Consider the following 15481-nt stretch of genomic DNA (forward strand, 5'->3'; position numbering starts at 1 on the left):
TCACAGTGAGCAGGTTGAAGGTATTTATAAGGAAATGACACAAAGAAGGATAGAAGGACTGAAGAAAAATAGACAAAAAGAGGGGCTGATGCTCTAGAACAACGGATGGCAAACTTTTTCCAAACAGGGCCAGATAATGAGCATTTTATGCCTTGTGAGTCATATCCTATGGTCTGTGTCACAGCTATTCAGCTCTGCCATTATAGTGTGAAAACAGCCATAGATGATGTATCAACAAACAAATGTGACTGTATTCCAGTAAAACTTTATTTACAAAAAGAGGTAGTTGGATTTGGCCCTTGGGCAGTACTCACATCTATGCTAACAGAATAATTTACTCAGGCTTTTTATTCTTTATCTCTCTCTCTCCCTCTCCCTCTCCCTCTCCCTCTCCCCCCCCCCCCCCCCCCCGTCTTTCCCTCTCTTTCTTTCTTTTTCTCTCTCTGTCTCTTTATTTCTACAGAATCCCCTTTTCTTAGAACACTGTAAAGCAGGAATTGCTCTGATGGAGGGAGAGGGAGGAGACCCCAGAAGCATACCTGTTCACTTTCCCCTTTTTCTCAAAGTGGGCCCTAATGCTCTTCTTCAGAACACATTTTAATGCCATTTAACTACAGTGTTCTAGGGTCTGGGCTTGGGGCCTCTTAGGCATTGCCCTCAAATGAGTCGGTAATTCTCCCTGAGCCAACATGTGCCTATACCCAAGGCATGGAAGTAGGAGGAGGCAGTGAGGAGCCTGAGATCGGGCCTGGATCTCCTCAGGGTCAAGGAGGGTTTCCTTTAATGCATTGCATGGTCTCTCGCTTTCTCTGTAGGTTCCAGCCAGCCTGCTGAGGCCAAGACAAAGACCCAGAGCATGAGTCATCGGTTAGGCATGTTCCGTATGCCCTCTGCCCAGATGAGGGGTCAGGGCCTCAGAAACCAGAGAATCCACACCCACCTGATGGAGATGATGCTGCACTTGAAGCAGACCATAGAGAAGAACCTCATGCACCTAACGACCAGGCACCTGCAGCAGGACCTGGTGCTGGAGGAGCAGAGGCACAGTCAGGCCGCCAGCGAACAGGAAGCCCTCCTGGGCCACTTAATGTACCAGTTGGTCAACCTCCTACAGTCTGGGGCCATGGGTGGCCTAGGGCTCCAACCGTCTTGCCCTTCCCTGGACGTTAGGCGTGATGTCAGAGGTGGGCAGTGGGCCCAGTCCTCCAGGCAGCCTGACTGGCCAGTTCACCAACTGAGTGATCCTGAAGCTACATTTGTCAGTCAGCACCTGTCCAGCCGTGGGATTGACATCTCTGCCTTATACCACTCTAGCTTCCAGGACTACAAGATCTACCAAAGAGACAAATACCATGAGGACAAGAACACCATGGTGAGGATGAGGGCAGGGGGAGACACCTATTCAAGGGCCCCAATCACTAGGGTTGACTGAGTCCTGTGCCAAGTACTGGGCTCTCTTACTCTTCTTAGCTCCATAAAGTAGACGCTATTGTCGTCTTATAGATAAGGGAATGGGCACAGAAACAAGGTGACATGTCTAATAAAATTAAGAGCTGTGTCTGAGTCCCCTGCCTTCCAGTTCCCCCAGACTCCCGCCACCCCCCCCCCCCCCCCCGCAGCCTGCTTTCCCTGAGTCCATGCTCTTCCCCACTAGGAGTCACTGTGGTCAAAGTGGTAAGCAGACATGCCCTCATGGAACTCAGTCTAGTGATGAATGTAGTCAGCCATTGGGGAAAGGAACATGAATAAGAATTCCAAGTGTACAAGGAGTTGCCTGCTTCGGGTGGTCTAAGGTGTCTTAAAGACTGAATCAGCCAGCCATATGGTGGAGGTGGTGAGAGGGGGCACCTCTAGGTAGGAGGAACTACATGTGTGAAAGCTTCGTGGTGGGAAAGGCTGGGAGTGATAAGGGAAAGGCTAGGTTGGGGGAAATGAGTGCTGTGACGAGGTGTGGATGGGGGCCGGCCATTGTGAGGTGGTTGGGATGGTATCCTAAGTGTTAGGGAGCCAACAAGAGACTTCCAGCAAGGGAGGTTCACTACAGCTCTCCAGCCAAAGAATGGAGGACAGTGCTAGTCAAACCTTCTTTTCTGTTTCTAGCTAAGTGATGTGTGGTCAGTGGCCATCTGCTTCTCTGGGGACCAATTGAGCCCAGTATCTCCACTGGACTCTGAGGGACCATATCTCCTCCAATAAGTTGAAGGGCCCTCTCATGAAAGCAGAGATGGGTATGAGGCAGGTATTGGGTCAGGCAGGTGGGTTCTGCCCATCACTGTGGTCACGTGGCTAGTAGGTTATTCAGTCTTTCTGAGATTCACTCTCTTTAAATCATGTGCTAGGGTCTGGCACATGATAAGAACTCAACGACTGGTATCTGGTATAGAAGTACCATGTGGCTCTGAAGGGGAAAACTTGCAAGCTGTAAGATTTTTGGGTCTGTGAAAGTTTTCTAGCACTTGAAGTTGTTAAACATGGATTGAACTGCCTCATGGGGCAGTGAGATTTCCATTTGAAATAACCTAGGATGAGTATTTACTAGAATGTTTAAGGAGGCCCATATAGGGCAGGGCAAATGGACTGATCTCAGATTCCTTCCATCTCCAGGGCTTCATTAACCTTGGACTCAGTGAGAATAAGCTCTGCCTCGATCTGATGACTGAACGGGTAAGCCAAGCCCTGTGCTATGCTGGGACCCGCCATCGGGCCTAGTCCCACTAGAATGTTTCTTAGCAAGTGGCAGATACAGGAGTTGGACTTAGGAGTTTGGGGAAAGAAGGGAGAAAAGAGCTTCTAGAATAGCACATCTAACCTTCTGGCTTACTGACTGTGTTTGGAGGTGTGCTGTGGACGGGTATATGGTGGGTAGGCTGCCAAGGGAGCCTCTGGGCCTGTAGGGTCATCAGACACTCCCCAGTGATTCTCTATTTGTATAGTCTATGACAAGATTGGGCCTCCATTCATTAAGGGGCATGTTTCCCTGTTCGTCTTCTGTCAGGCCCTGTGTTGTAGGGCAAACACCCAGATGTGTCTGAGCCGTGGGATGAGGCCTGTTGGGCTTCCTTGGGCTGGCTGTCCTCATGCTCTGTTTGTCCACAGTTGAGTCAGAGTGATATGAACTACATTGAGGATGCCTTGCTGCAATATCCTGATTGGAGAGGGCAACCATTGTAAGTAACTTCCAGATCTAAAGTCTCTTGGCCCCTAGACACCTGTTCTCATCCAGGGAAGGACCCAAAGCACCAGATTCTTGGTTGGCTACCTCCCTATTTCTTTGGGTAACAACTTCTACAAAATATCTAGAGGTGAAACCTCATCAGGAGCCTGGTGTCATAGAAATAACACTGCCCTATAATTCAAAAGGCTTGATTTCTTGTCTCAACTCTCATGCTTCTTGTCTGTGTCGCCTGGGGAGTTGATCGCCTCAGTCAGTAACCTGTAACATGAGGTTGGATACCTTGCTCTTTGGAAAAGACTGTAGTCTAGATCCCGAATGAGGAAGGGCCCCTGGGCCTGGGCACCACAAAGTCTCTCTGGGTTTGTCCACAGCCTGCGAGAAGAGGTGGCCCGGTTCCTGACCTACTACTGCAAGGTACCTGACCAGCTTGATCCAGAAAATGTGAGTTAGTTTCCCACCCTCACTGCCCCCTTGGTAGAGGGCTTTATTCTTGGGGAACTCCTTTGTATTTTCTAGAACAAGTAGAGACCCTCAGGGCCAGGACAGAGGAAAGGCCAATGGATAAGGCCAGTGGATAACCAGATAAAGAGGTTCCTGATACCCGTCCTAGGGGGAGGGAGAGAAAATGGCTAGACCTTCTTATATGGGGGATGGGTTTTGATTTCTGTCTTCTGTCCATCTTCAGGTAGTTGTTCTAAATGGCTGCTCCTCTGTATTCTCCACACTGGCCATGGTTCTTTGTGATCCAGGGGGTAAGTTAATGGGCTTTGCTTTCCCTCTGGGAAATAGCAGCACAATGGGCACTGGACCTTAGGGAAGAAGAATATCTTGACCCAAGGCCTTTCCCCTAAAGTACTGGGACTTCTACATTGATCAGAACATCTTCCTACTATTTCTGTAGTAGCGAGAGATTTGGGTCCCCATTTAATATGGGAGGAAAACGTGTGATGGTCCTCAGTGAGTTATGCTTTAGAAATAGTGACAATGGGAGCCAATTCAGTATATTCTTAGCTGGGCTTCTGGACTCAACTCCAATACAGAGAGCCCTGGTAAACTGGCTCACAAGATAGATTTCCTATCCTCGTCCACCAAACAAACAAACAAACAAACAAAATACACACACATACACACACACACACACACACACACACACACACACACACAACCTCTCCCCCCCACCTGAACAAACAAACAAAAAACTAGTTCTAGATCAAACAAGGCTGAGGGATCTGTTCTTGGTCTCCCTCCTAACAACACCCAAACAAGAGTCTCAGATCTTGATGAGCTCTGGCTGCATAGAAGGAAGTTACCAAGATGACGGTTACATTCAAAGGAGCGAGTCCTTGGTTTGCTCATCAATGAGGCCAAAGGAACGGGAAGAAAAGAACCCATGGGTTCACCAAGTCTAGGTAACCTGAGCCATGCAGAGAGATGAGCGACCTCTCTGGGCACAGACCTCAGCCTCTTGTGTTCCTACTGGAGCTGGTAAGACTCAGTGGATGACTAGCATTTCACCTGTTAGCAAGCCTATTTTGGTTTGTAACCTGGATTCTGAGCCATTCATAGCAATATTCTTCCCCTTCTCCTTCTCTAGCATACCCCCAAAGAAGAAACTTCTCTAGTGTTCCCCAAATAACATTTATAAGAATGCAACTTTTATAGAGCCTGAGCCCAAAAGCATTAAGCCCCAAGCAGGATGGATTGCCAAACTAACCTTCTCTGTCTATAGTGCTGCTGCTGGTCTGGGGGGCCTGGCATGTTCTGACGGGGAGACCGTGGACTGACGACTTTGTCTCCCTGTGCTTCCAGAGGCCTTTCTGATTCCTGCCCCCTTTTATGGTGGCTTCGCCTTTAGTGCCTGCCTGTATTCGAAAGTTGAGCTGATTCTTGTCCACCTGGACAGTGAGGTCAGAATGGGGACCCTTCCCCCTGCTTAGCCCACCTAGGCAATGGAAGGTCTCTAGGGCATTTGGAAGGTGTAGGGGAACTCCCTTTCCTCCTATATAAGTGACAGTGGGGGGAGATGGAGAAATTAGAGCAAAGAAGGCATGTGGGGCTGCAGCCCTGGGCATGAAGCATTGTTCAGTGTCTGTGGGATGAGGAACTAAGGCTTAGAAGCTTTCCGGTAGGCAGTTCTCAGACAGCGTTTGTCTTCCAGGTCACAGATGCAAATCCCCATCCTTTCCAGCTCACTGTGGACAAGCTGGAGCAAGCTCTACTTGAGGCTAGGCTTACAGTAAGGAGGGACCTCTGTCTTCAGGGTGGGCACTGCTGTCCCTGAGAAGGGTTGAGGACTGAGACCCGGTACAACCTTCTCACCACGGTGGTGTGGGCTCCTTCGGAAGAAGCAGTGTCCCAGGGGCCATGTCCCCCTGGGAGCCCTGAGCCTTGTCTATGGCAGCCCCCAGAGCTCCTTCTGGGGCTGCATGTTCAAGATCCCACCTAAAGGAGCTGAGATCCCAATGAGGCCTTGGTTGGGTGTCCGTAATGGGGTGTCCTGATGTGACCTTTAGCTGAACTTCAGGTAGATGTGTAGGACTTGTGTTCACTCAGTTATGGTTTTTTATATATTTTTTTAGGGGAAAAAGGTCAGAGGCCTCATTCTAATCAACCCTCAGAATCCTTTGGGAGACGTCTACTCTCGAGACTCACTACAAGAATACCTGGAGTTTGCCAAGAAGTAAGAGTTCCACCCCTCAAGACTACACAAAGTCCCTTAACAATGTTCTGATCACTCACGGTCAAGAAGTCAGAACCAGACAAAACTTACTCCAATATTTTTACTGCACAGTATACTTTGCAAAGCTATGTAGAACTCACACTGAAATTGAAGGAAAAGGCGCCCACATGCTTCAACCCTACATTTTTGGGCCATTTTGCCTTTTTTCTTTTTTTTTCTTGCCCAGGTACAGACACCTACATAACAATTATGATCTGGTTTTGTTGCTTTTCCAAATCTTGTTGTGTAACCACTCTCTCCCAGCATCCATTTCCCAAACTACTTGGCCTGAGGTGCTGAGAAAGACAGACTTTCAGACCTTGTGGGGTGACGATGTGTCCCCAGAGAACCCTCATGTCCCATTCCTACAAACATGTTGACATCCACCATCTCTGGAGTTCTGAAATAGCCCTATTGTTTAGGGTGCCTAATCTCCCATTTTCCAGAAGAAACACTTATTCAAATTTCATAACTCTAATCCAGACCAATTCATGGCAGAACAGGAGGACAAGAGGATGAACACCGGAAGTCCGTGGGCTGGAATTTGACAGAACTAGGTTCAAATCCCAGCTCTAGCATCTGCTGATTGAGGAAATGAACTATGTCTCAGAAACTGTTTCTTCATCTGTGAGATGGAGATACCACCACTGCTTCAGAGGGTTGTTGGGAAAATAAACGAGATGATGTGCATTAGCACTGAGCCCACTGAATGCCACTACTCAGTTCGGACCCTGGGTGGGAGCTCCCTGACTACACCAGATATAAAACTCTTTGGGACACCCAGCCCTCCTCGTTGGTCTCTGCTTTACAGTTGAAGGGTTAGATGTTCTCCTGAGTGTCTTTGGGTCCTCTTCCTTCCTACCCCCGAGCCAGGTCTAAAGACCCCTTCTGGTGGCCACCCCCCTTCTACCTTGCCATGCCGCTTGGAAGGGTTGGATGGGCTGCTGGAGCAGTAGGAGTAGCTGATCTGTGTCCAGAGAAGACCATAAAAGAAAATGAGTTGAGATTGGAGAGCGCCTAGACATTCTCCTTCTTTTACCCAACCTGCAGGTACCACCTTCATGTAATTATAGATGAGATTTACATGCTGTCTGTGTTTGATGAATTCATCACATTCCACAGTGTTTTGAGCATGGAAAGGTGAGTTGGCCTCAGCTGTTGGGAATGAGAGCCAGGAGGTTCCTGCTTTTGCAGGGTGAGTTCATGTGCCATAAACTTTACCAGCTATGTGCTAGGAAAAGGGCTAAGTGCCACTGGGAGTGTGAAAATGAGCAAAGCATCATCTTTCCTCTCAAGTGTCTTTAAGTTTATTTATTTTGAGAGAGAGGATGTGAGTGGGGGAGGGGAAGAGAGAGGGAGAGCAAGAATCCCAAGCAGGCTCCACGCTGTCAGCACAGAGCCTGATATGGAGCTTGAACTCATGAACGGTGAGATCATAACCAGACCTGAAATCCAGAATTGGATGCTTAATCGACTGAGCCCCTCAGGTGCCCCCCAGGTGTCTTTTTTAAATGCCATTTTGTACATGAGATAACTTGACAGCATGGTATAAAGGTTACTGTCAACATAAAGCCCTACAGAAGGTCAGGGAGGAACTTCTTGATAAGCAGTACACAGGGAGAGAATAGAAATAGGGGGAAACTTTAAAAAAAATTTTTATTTTGAGAGAGATTGAGTGAGCACGAGCAGGGGAGGGGCAGAGAGAGAGGGAGAGAGAGAGAATCCCAAGCAGGCTTGGTGCTGATAGCACAGAGCCAAATGCAGGGCTTGATCTCATGAACCATGAGACCATGACTTGAGCTGAAATCAAGAGTTGGATGCTTAACTGACTGAGCCACCCAGGTGCCCCTAAGGCAAAACTTTCTTAAGGATAGTATACGGCCCTAAGATAGGATCCCAGCAGCCAAAGCAAGGCGAGGGCATGCCCAGCAGAAGGAGCAGCTTCACCAAAAATGGGACAATAAGAAATAGGTGAGCACATTTTAGAAACAATGGGTGGCCCATATGTGTGAAGAGCTAACTGCTAAAAAGGTGGCTTTGGATCAGCTACAGGAAGGCCACCAGACAGGCTGAGGGTCCTGGACTTCGTTCAGTGGGCGCTTGGGAGTTGTCCCATCTAGTTCGCCAGCGATACCTGTTGTTGATTTCCTGGCTTAACTGGGGCAACTGTTTCTTGAACTTTGGGCCCTGTAGGTCTTTTTGTGTAGGAAGGACCTCCAGTCCATTTTCCCCTTCTTACCCGCATTGACCCCAAGTTTTCATTCTTCACATACTTCTTCATAACCATGATTGTACTGTCTCCTCTCCAGTTTGCCTGACCGCAACAGGACCCATGTGATCTGGGGCACCAGTAAGGTGAGCCCCAGCTTCCTGTCTTTGGGTAGGAAAGGAAACGGAGCCAGGAGGTGGGCAGACCAGGTATTCCTTCCCCTACTTCTTTTCCTCTAGGATTTTGGCATCTCTGGCTTCCGCTTTGGTGTTCTCTACACCCACAACCGGGAGGTGGCCTCTGCTGTGAGCTCTTTTGGCTACCTCCATGGCATTTCTGGCATTGCCCAGCATAAGTTGTGCCGGCTGCTCCAGGACAGAGGTACTGAGTCCCATCCCGGGCTGGGATCTTGGCTAGACTCCATGGCCATGGGGATTCCTGGGTCTGCTTGAGCCTCTGATATATGTCTAAAACACTGAGACTCTGCTGTCTTGGGCTCAGTGGTGGCAGGACAGGAAGCTTTGAAGAAGGGCAGGATATGACTCTGATAGTGTAGTAGGGCAGAGATGGAAGACAGAGCTGCTGGTCTGAAACGTAGATGGGCCTTGTGTCTAACTGTCTGGGAGCTCATGCTCTGCCTGGATAGGGATAGTCAAATTGTACTCTAAGGCTTGAAAGCCCAAAATTCGCCTTTATGTGGAGGTCAGTTTTCCCTCCCCAGTGCCCTGCTTGCTTTAGGCAAAGCTTACAAAGAAATGCCATGACTCCTTGAATATGACTTGACTTCATCATCTATGGTGGCCAAAGGAGGGCTGCCATTCAGGCAAGTTGGTGTGGCTAGATCTATGGCACCTGGATTCAACTTCCTCCGTGGATCACAAGTGAATACTGGCTTCAGAGGAAACACACCCCCCACCCCCTCTGTCTAATGCCATGGCCCAAACTTAGATGAGGCCCTCTCTCTTTAATTCCCTATAACAGAGCAGATGCCAGGCTGGAGGATTTAAATTAAAAACTGGTATATAATGTTACAAATGAATGTAATTCAATAATTAGAGACACTGTCTTTCAGCTTTGGCAGGGGGAAAGGGGCAGATAGGAGAAATCCAAGCAGATATCTCTGGTGGATGATGCCAGGCCCTTTTGATATTTGGCAGAAACCAGGTTCCTAGCCCCTCGAACACTAGTTCTCAGCCTTCGATACATGGGAACTGTCTGGGGAGCTTAAATGCTGATATATGGGTGTTCTCTCCCAAGATTCTGATTTAGATGATCTAGGGCTATAACCTGGGCATCAGGACTTTTGAAAGCTCCCCAAGCATATCTAGGTTTCTCAAAGTCTGCTGCGTGAGGCTCTGAGGCAGGAGGTAAGGAGGGCTCTGATTATCTGCTACTTGCCCAGTTGACAATAGGGGCATCAACCTCACTTAGGGGGTACCCTGACCCTTTGTATCAGGGGTGTAAATCCAAATAGAACATCCCTACCAGACTATTGAGAAGCCTGATATCTCTACCCCGGCTCTAGGTTAAGTGATGGGTGTGTTGGGGATAAAGGTCATCAAATATAATACAGAGTCAGTCTTGAATAGGAACAGCTGGCACAAAGCCCCAGGTAGGGAGCCTTGGGTAAGGATCCCTCTGGCAGATCTCTGCCACAAGCCCTGTGACAGCGGTCTTTCCCCACCCATCCAGAGTGGATTGACAAAGTATACCTGCCCACCTACCGCTCCCGGCTGCAGATAGCTCACGGATACATGACCAAGAAGTTGGAGGCATTAGGGATCCCTTTTCTCAACCGTGGCTCTGGCCTCTACATCTGGATGAACTTGAAAATGGTGAGCTCTGGGATGAGGCCGGTAGGCAGACCTACCGGTTGGGTCCTGGGCTCAGCTCCGTCCTTCTGCCTGCCCTAGTACCTGGATCCGTGCACCTTTGAGGAAGAGCTGCTCCTGCATCGCCGCTTCCTGGACAACAAGCTGATATTGTCCCGTGGCAGGACCTACATGTGCAAGGAGCCCGGCTGGTTCCGTATCACCTTTGCGGATAAGCCCCTCCTGCTAAAACAAGGTGAATGGTCCTGACCTCCAAATCCTGGCATCCTTCAAAGATGCCTCACCAACTCCTCTGTCGCCCGATTCCTGAATCTTCCTGTTTTTGGCCTTTAGCAGCCGATAGCGCTAGCCCTCCTATACCATCTGTTCCATTTTCCGTTTTTTGTTTTTTTTTTTAAGTCTATTTTGAGAGAGACAGCGCGAGTGGGGGAGAGGCAGAGAGGGCAAGAGCGAGAATCCCAAGCAGGCTCTGCACTGTCAGCACAGCAGAGCCTGACTTGGGGCTCGAACTCATGAAACCTTGAGATCATGACCTGAGCCGAAACCAAGAGTTGAGTGCTTGACCATCTGAGACACCCAGGTGCACCCCACTTTCCTATCTCCTATTTCTCAAGCTCCTTTGCAAACAGGAACAGATAGGCACTTGAAGGACACTGCGCCCTTTGGGTATCTGTTCTGTGCATGCATTGAGCAGGGCATTGGGACTATCAGCTAATCAGAAGCGGTGCACTGCCCTTGTGCAGCCGTGGTTTCGTAGGTGAGACAGACGGAGGACCATGGAGGTCCCTGTACATTATACTGTGGTGTTTCAGATTCTCCTCTGAAGGTTATAGAGAACACGACCTTTATTTCACCAACTTTTTTATTGCATCTCTCCACATACCAGACACTCTTCTACCTGCTGGGAATAGGAGTGTTAACGAGAGAACGTTTATGTTACAGAAACATCTTTTAGAGCATGGACTGAGCCAAAGGACACTAGAGGCAGATAGAAACCCTGATGAGGACAAAGCTATAAGCCAGGTTACAGGATCGGAGATATGAAGGTGTCTGGCAGGTGGATGCTGTGATAACGAAGCTTAGGAAGAGACCCTGGGGAGGCGGCAGGTAGACTGGGAAATCTGTCCCAAAGAAGGGAGAATTGAACTTCAGCATCCCTGAACGAGGGGCTCTGTGGTGGTCTGCCATGATCTAGGGATGTCTGTGAACCCACCCGCAAGCCCATTAAGTCTTCATTTCTCTGTCCCCATTTGGACCCTCTAGCCATGCACCGGTTCTATCAGGTGCTCTCGGAGCAGAAGCAGGATCTGATCATGAAGCAACTGGAGAATGCACAGAGAGAGTAAGTGGGCTGCCGCCAGTCACATGCTCAGGGCATCCCTGACATCAGCGTCTGGTCCAGAAGGCTGAGGGTTTTGGCCTGATGCTGTGACAGAGCCAACAAGGGGCTCTTCCAGGAATGGGCTCATCTGACCCAATCATCAATTTTCTCAAGCTGAGCATCTGTCGTTTTGGAAGCGTTGCACCTTTTTAGTCTTTGCTAGCCATTGTGTGCCTATGTGGAATGCTTTTATAGAGTTTGGGGTGGGAGCTCTCGGGGTCCCTATTTTGATGGTTTTACTTTTGTATTTAGTATCTAATAAATTTAATCTTCTCTTAAACTCTAGGCCTATTTTATTTCTTTACATTCTTTTGTATCATCTTTGGGGGATTTTTTTTTTTTTTTGGTCCTTTTTAAATTCTAAGGCAGGTTATATGTGAAGAATACTGCATGGGGAAGGTCAGAAAGGAGGAAAAAAAGTGATCTCTAATTGACAGAGCGCGTTCTAGCTGTCAGGATCCTATGAGACACTGCATCCCATGAGATCAGGCCCACCTTACACCTGAGTGGGTAAGTGCAGGGTGGGGGCATAATACCAGACGTCCCTTCTTCCAAATAGGAGTTCTTTCCATTTGCGCCCCGTTCAAGAGGCTTTTAAAATGAATCTCTGGTGATGAGCCTGGGATCTCCCAGTTTCATATCGAGTGTTTTCAGCTGTTGGGATCACATCACCTGGGAGTTGCTCTGTAAAGCTCTTGGATATCTGCACTCTAGTTGGGGGATTGATGCTGTGAAACTGGCACAGCAGGGACTACCACATTTTGTAGAGGACAGAAGAGCTTTTAGCACCAATTGATAGCTTTGGTCGGTCACTTGGGTTTGTGATCATCCTCCCTCTCCTGGGTCCAGAGTTGGTGGTTCTTGTTCTTCAATGACAATCTTTCTTCTTCTTCTTCTTCTTTTTTTTCTAATCATCAAAAAGTAGCATGCCAACAAATCCTGATTCTTCAGTTTTTTTTTTTTTTAACCCCGGAAACATTTTTTTTTAAGAGAAATTGACTAATAAGGTAATGGACAAGGGGGAGTTCACTGTATGAATGAGGGAGCTCACAGGACCAGAGAGAAGATGAAGATCAGAACTACAAGTGCTCTCAGGATCTCTGTAAGGGACCTAATAGCGAGTCTCATCAGCACACTGTGCTGGGGCAAAAGGGGTGGTGACTTCCATGGAAGGGGTAGACTATTTCTGTCTTCATTTCCACTCAAGATTTGAATGGTTGAAGGGAGAGAATTTAATATCTCCCTATCTATGAGCATGGAGTCTCCTTCCATTTATTTAGGTCTCTAATTTCTCTCAGCAAGGTCTTTGTGGCTTTCAGTGTATGCATTTTGTTTTACACACGTTTTAAGTTTATCACTATCCTATGCTTTTCATGTTCTGTTGAATGTATTGTTAACTTTATTTTCTAATCGTTGCTAGTACGAAACAGATGTTTGTATCTTGTATCGGGAGCTTTGAAGGCTCTGAAGTTTTACCCTAGTTATAAATGAACAGGTGTTATGGATGCTGGCAGAAGGCATGAGAATCCAGGGTCAGAGATAAAGGACAGCTTATTACTCAAAGAAGCAGCAGGAATCAGAGTAGCTGGTTTTGGCTCCCAAGTCCTGATTCCTATAGGGCAAATTGAAGAGTATCAACTGATGCTTGCACGTGCAGTGCGGTATATTGCAGAAGAGGAAACCCAAGCTTAAGGAACATGATTCTTTTATGGTTAGCAGTAAGCCTGCCTGAACTTTGGCCCCAAGGGAGACATTATCCCTATTATATTGAGTAATAAACCCACCCTTTGCTCCAGAGGGAAATACTATTGCTATCATTCAGGGCTGTTCACTCTACACGTGTGTGTGTGTGTGTGTGTGTGTGTGTGTGTGTGTATCTCCTTGAAGATAGCCTAGAACAAAGACAGTCAGTGCTCCTTTTTATAAGACAGGCAGAAACATGAGAGACCCAGAAAGAATCCTCTTGTGACATTGCTAAATTCATTTATTAGCCCTAGCAGTGTCGGGTGAGGGATTTCTTTGAATTTTCAGTGTATACAATCATGTTGACTGTGAATAAAGATGATTTTCCTTCTTCTTTTTCAATGTTTCTAATTTTTCTGTTCTAATTGCATTGCCTGGAACCTCCAGTGCAATGTTAACTAAAAGCAGTGAAAGAGGACATCCTTGTTCTCAATCTTAGGAGGACCTACGTCACTCTCTCTCTTTTTACTTTCTTTTTTTAACGTTCATCCATTTTTGAGAGTGAAAGACAGACAGACAGACAGACAATATGAAGCTGGCTCCAGGCTCTGAGCTGTCAGCACAGAGCCCAACACAGGGCTCAAACTCACAAACCAGGAGATCATGACCTGAGCCGAAGTCGGACGCCCAACTGACTGAGCCACCCAGGCGCCCCACTCTTAGTCTTAAGTACAATGTCACTGTAAGTATTTTTTATACTGCCCTTTCCCAGATAAGAGGTCCTTTGATTCCTAGTTTGCTGAGAGTTTTTCCATGAATGAGGGTTCAATTTTTGTCATGTTTTATACCGCTAGAGAAGATACAATTCTTTTAATTATTAATGTGGCCAACTACATTAAATTTTTTAAATGATGGGGTGCCTGGGTGGCTCAGTCAGTTAAGTGTCCGACTTTGGCTCAGGTCATGATCTTGTGGTATGTGAGTTCGAGCCCCATGTCAGGCTCTGTGCTGACGGCTCAGAGCCTGGAGCCTGCTCCGGATTCTGTGTCTCCCTCTCTCTCTCTGCCCCTCCCCTGCCCATGCTCTGTCTCTCTCTCTTTCTCAAAAATAAATAAACATTAAAAAAATTTTGGGGGGGCGCCTGGGTGGCTCCGTCGGTTAAGCATCCGACTTCGGCTCAGGTCATGATCTCACGGTCCGTGAGTTCCAGCCCCGCGTTGGGCTCTGTGCTGACCGCTCAGAGCCTGGAGCCTGTTTCAGATTCTGTGTCTCCCTCTCTCTCTGACCCTCCCCTGCTCATACTCTGTCTCTCTCTGTCTCAAAAATAAATAAAAACATTAAAGAAAAAATGAAAAAAAATTTTTTTTTAAATATTAAGCCAAGGTCCTATTCCTGCAATAAGGCCCGCACAGTCATAATGCATCCTCAATGTATATATTGTTGGATTTGGTTCAGTATTAAGAATTTTGCATCTATTTTCGTGAGGAATATTGTGCTATAATTTTCTTTTTAGTATTGCATTGTTGGTTTTGGTATCAGAGTAATCCTCACCTCTTAAATGTTTTTGGAAGTGTTCCTTATTTTTCTGAAAGGAAAATTTCCACACTTTGGCTATTGTGAATAATGCTGCTGCAAACACGGGCGTACAAATATCTCTTCAAGAATCTGCTTTCAATGCTTTTCAAAACATACCCAGAAGTGGAATTACTGGGCCAAATTTACTTCTATTTTTAATTTTTTGAGGAATCTCTCCGTATTGTCCACAGTGGCTGTACCATTTTACACTCCCACCCAAAGTGCGCAAGCGTCCCAATTTCTCCTTGCCAACATTTGTTTTCTGGTTTTTGGATAATTGCCATCCTCTTATTATTGGCATGGTATATACTTTTTCCGAGTCTACTTTTAACCTTTTGTCTTTTTATTTAACATGTCTCTTGCAATTACCGTATGCTTGAACCTTGCTGCTGTGTCCAGTCTGATGATCTTTTAATTGGTCCTTCGTGATTACATTTTAATGTGATTATTGATATGGTTGGATTTCAGTCAGCTATCTTGCTGTTTTCTATTGTGCCATATGCTCTTTGTTCATTTTTTCCTTCCTGCCTGTCTTTTTTCAGATTAATTAAGCATTATTTAGGATTATTTTTTATTACCTTTTTTTGGCTTCTTGGTTATAGCTTTTGATTTAAAAGAAATTGTTTGGTATAGAGCAATGCTCTCAGTGAAAAGTTCACACTTCTTATCATGGTTGGTTTACAAGGACTCATGACCTGAGCCCTGCCTCTATCTCCAACCTTTCACCCAAACCCCGCAAGCTCCAGCCATGTTAGATTTCTTCCCGTGTAATTAATGTTCCACGTTGACCCTGACCTTCAAGGCCCTATCAAACACTTCCATCTGCTTCCACCATTCCACCCTCTCACTATCTAGCTAGGACTTATCCTTCAGAACTCAGCCATCACTTCCTAAGTGTTCATAGCAA

General features: G+C 47.0%; 1 protein-coding gene across 1 annotated transcript; it reads left to right on the top strand.

Moving 5' to 3' along the window:
- Window positions 1–815: 815 nt before the first annotated feature.
- On the top strand, window positions 816–11596 carry ACCSL (1-aminocyclopropane-1-carboxylate synthase homolog (inactive) like). Its single transcript, XM_043581004.1, has 14 exons — window positions 816–1372; window positions 2605–2664; window positions 3097–3167; window positions 3547–3616; window positions 3861–3927; window positions 4985–5082; window positions 5334–5411; window positions 5755–5855; window positions 6945–7034; window positions 8204–8249; window positions 8343–8484; window positions 9796–9938; window positions 10017–10170; window positions 11199–11596. Exons 1-14 carry the CDS (start codon window positions 857–859, stop codon window positions 11279–11281), a joined length of 1719 nt encoding a protein of 572 aa, XP_043436939.1. The 5' UTR covers window positions 816–856; the 3' UTR covers window positions 11282–11596.
- The last annotated feature ends 3885 nt before the right edge of the window (window positions 11597–15481 follow it).

Source organism: Prionailurus bengalensis, chromosome D1, assembly GCF_016509475.1.
Source record: "Prionailurus bengalensis isolate Pbe53 chromosome D1, Fcat_Pben_1.1_paternal_pri, whole genome shotgun sequence".
NCBI classification, from domain to species: domain Eukaryota; kingdom Metazoa; phylum Chordata; class Mammalia; order Carnivora; family Felidae; genus Prionailurus; species Prionailurus bengalensis.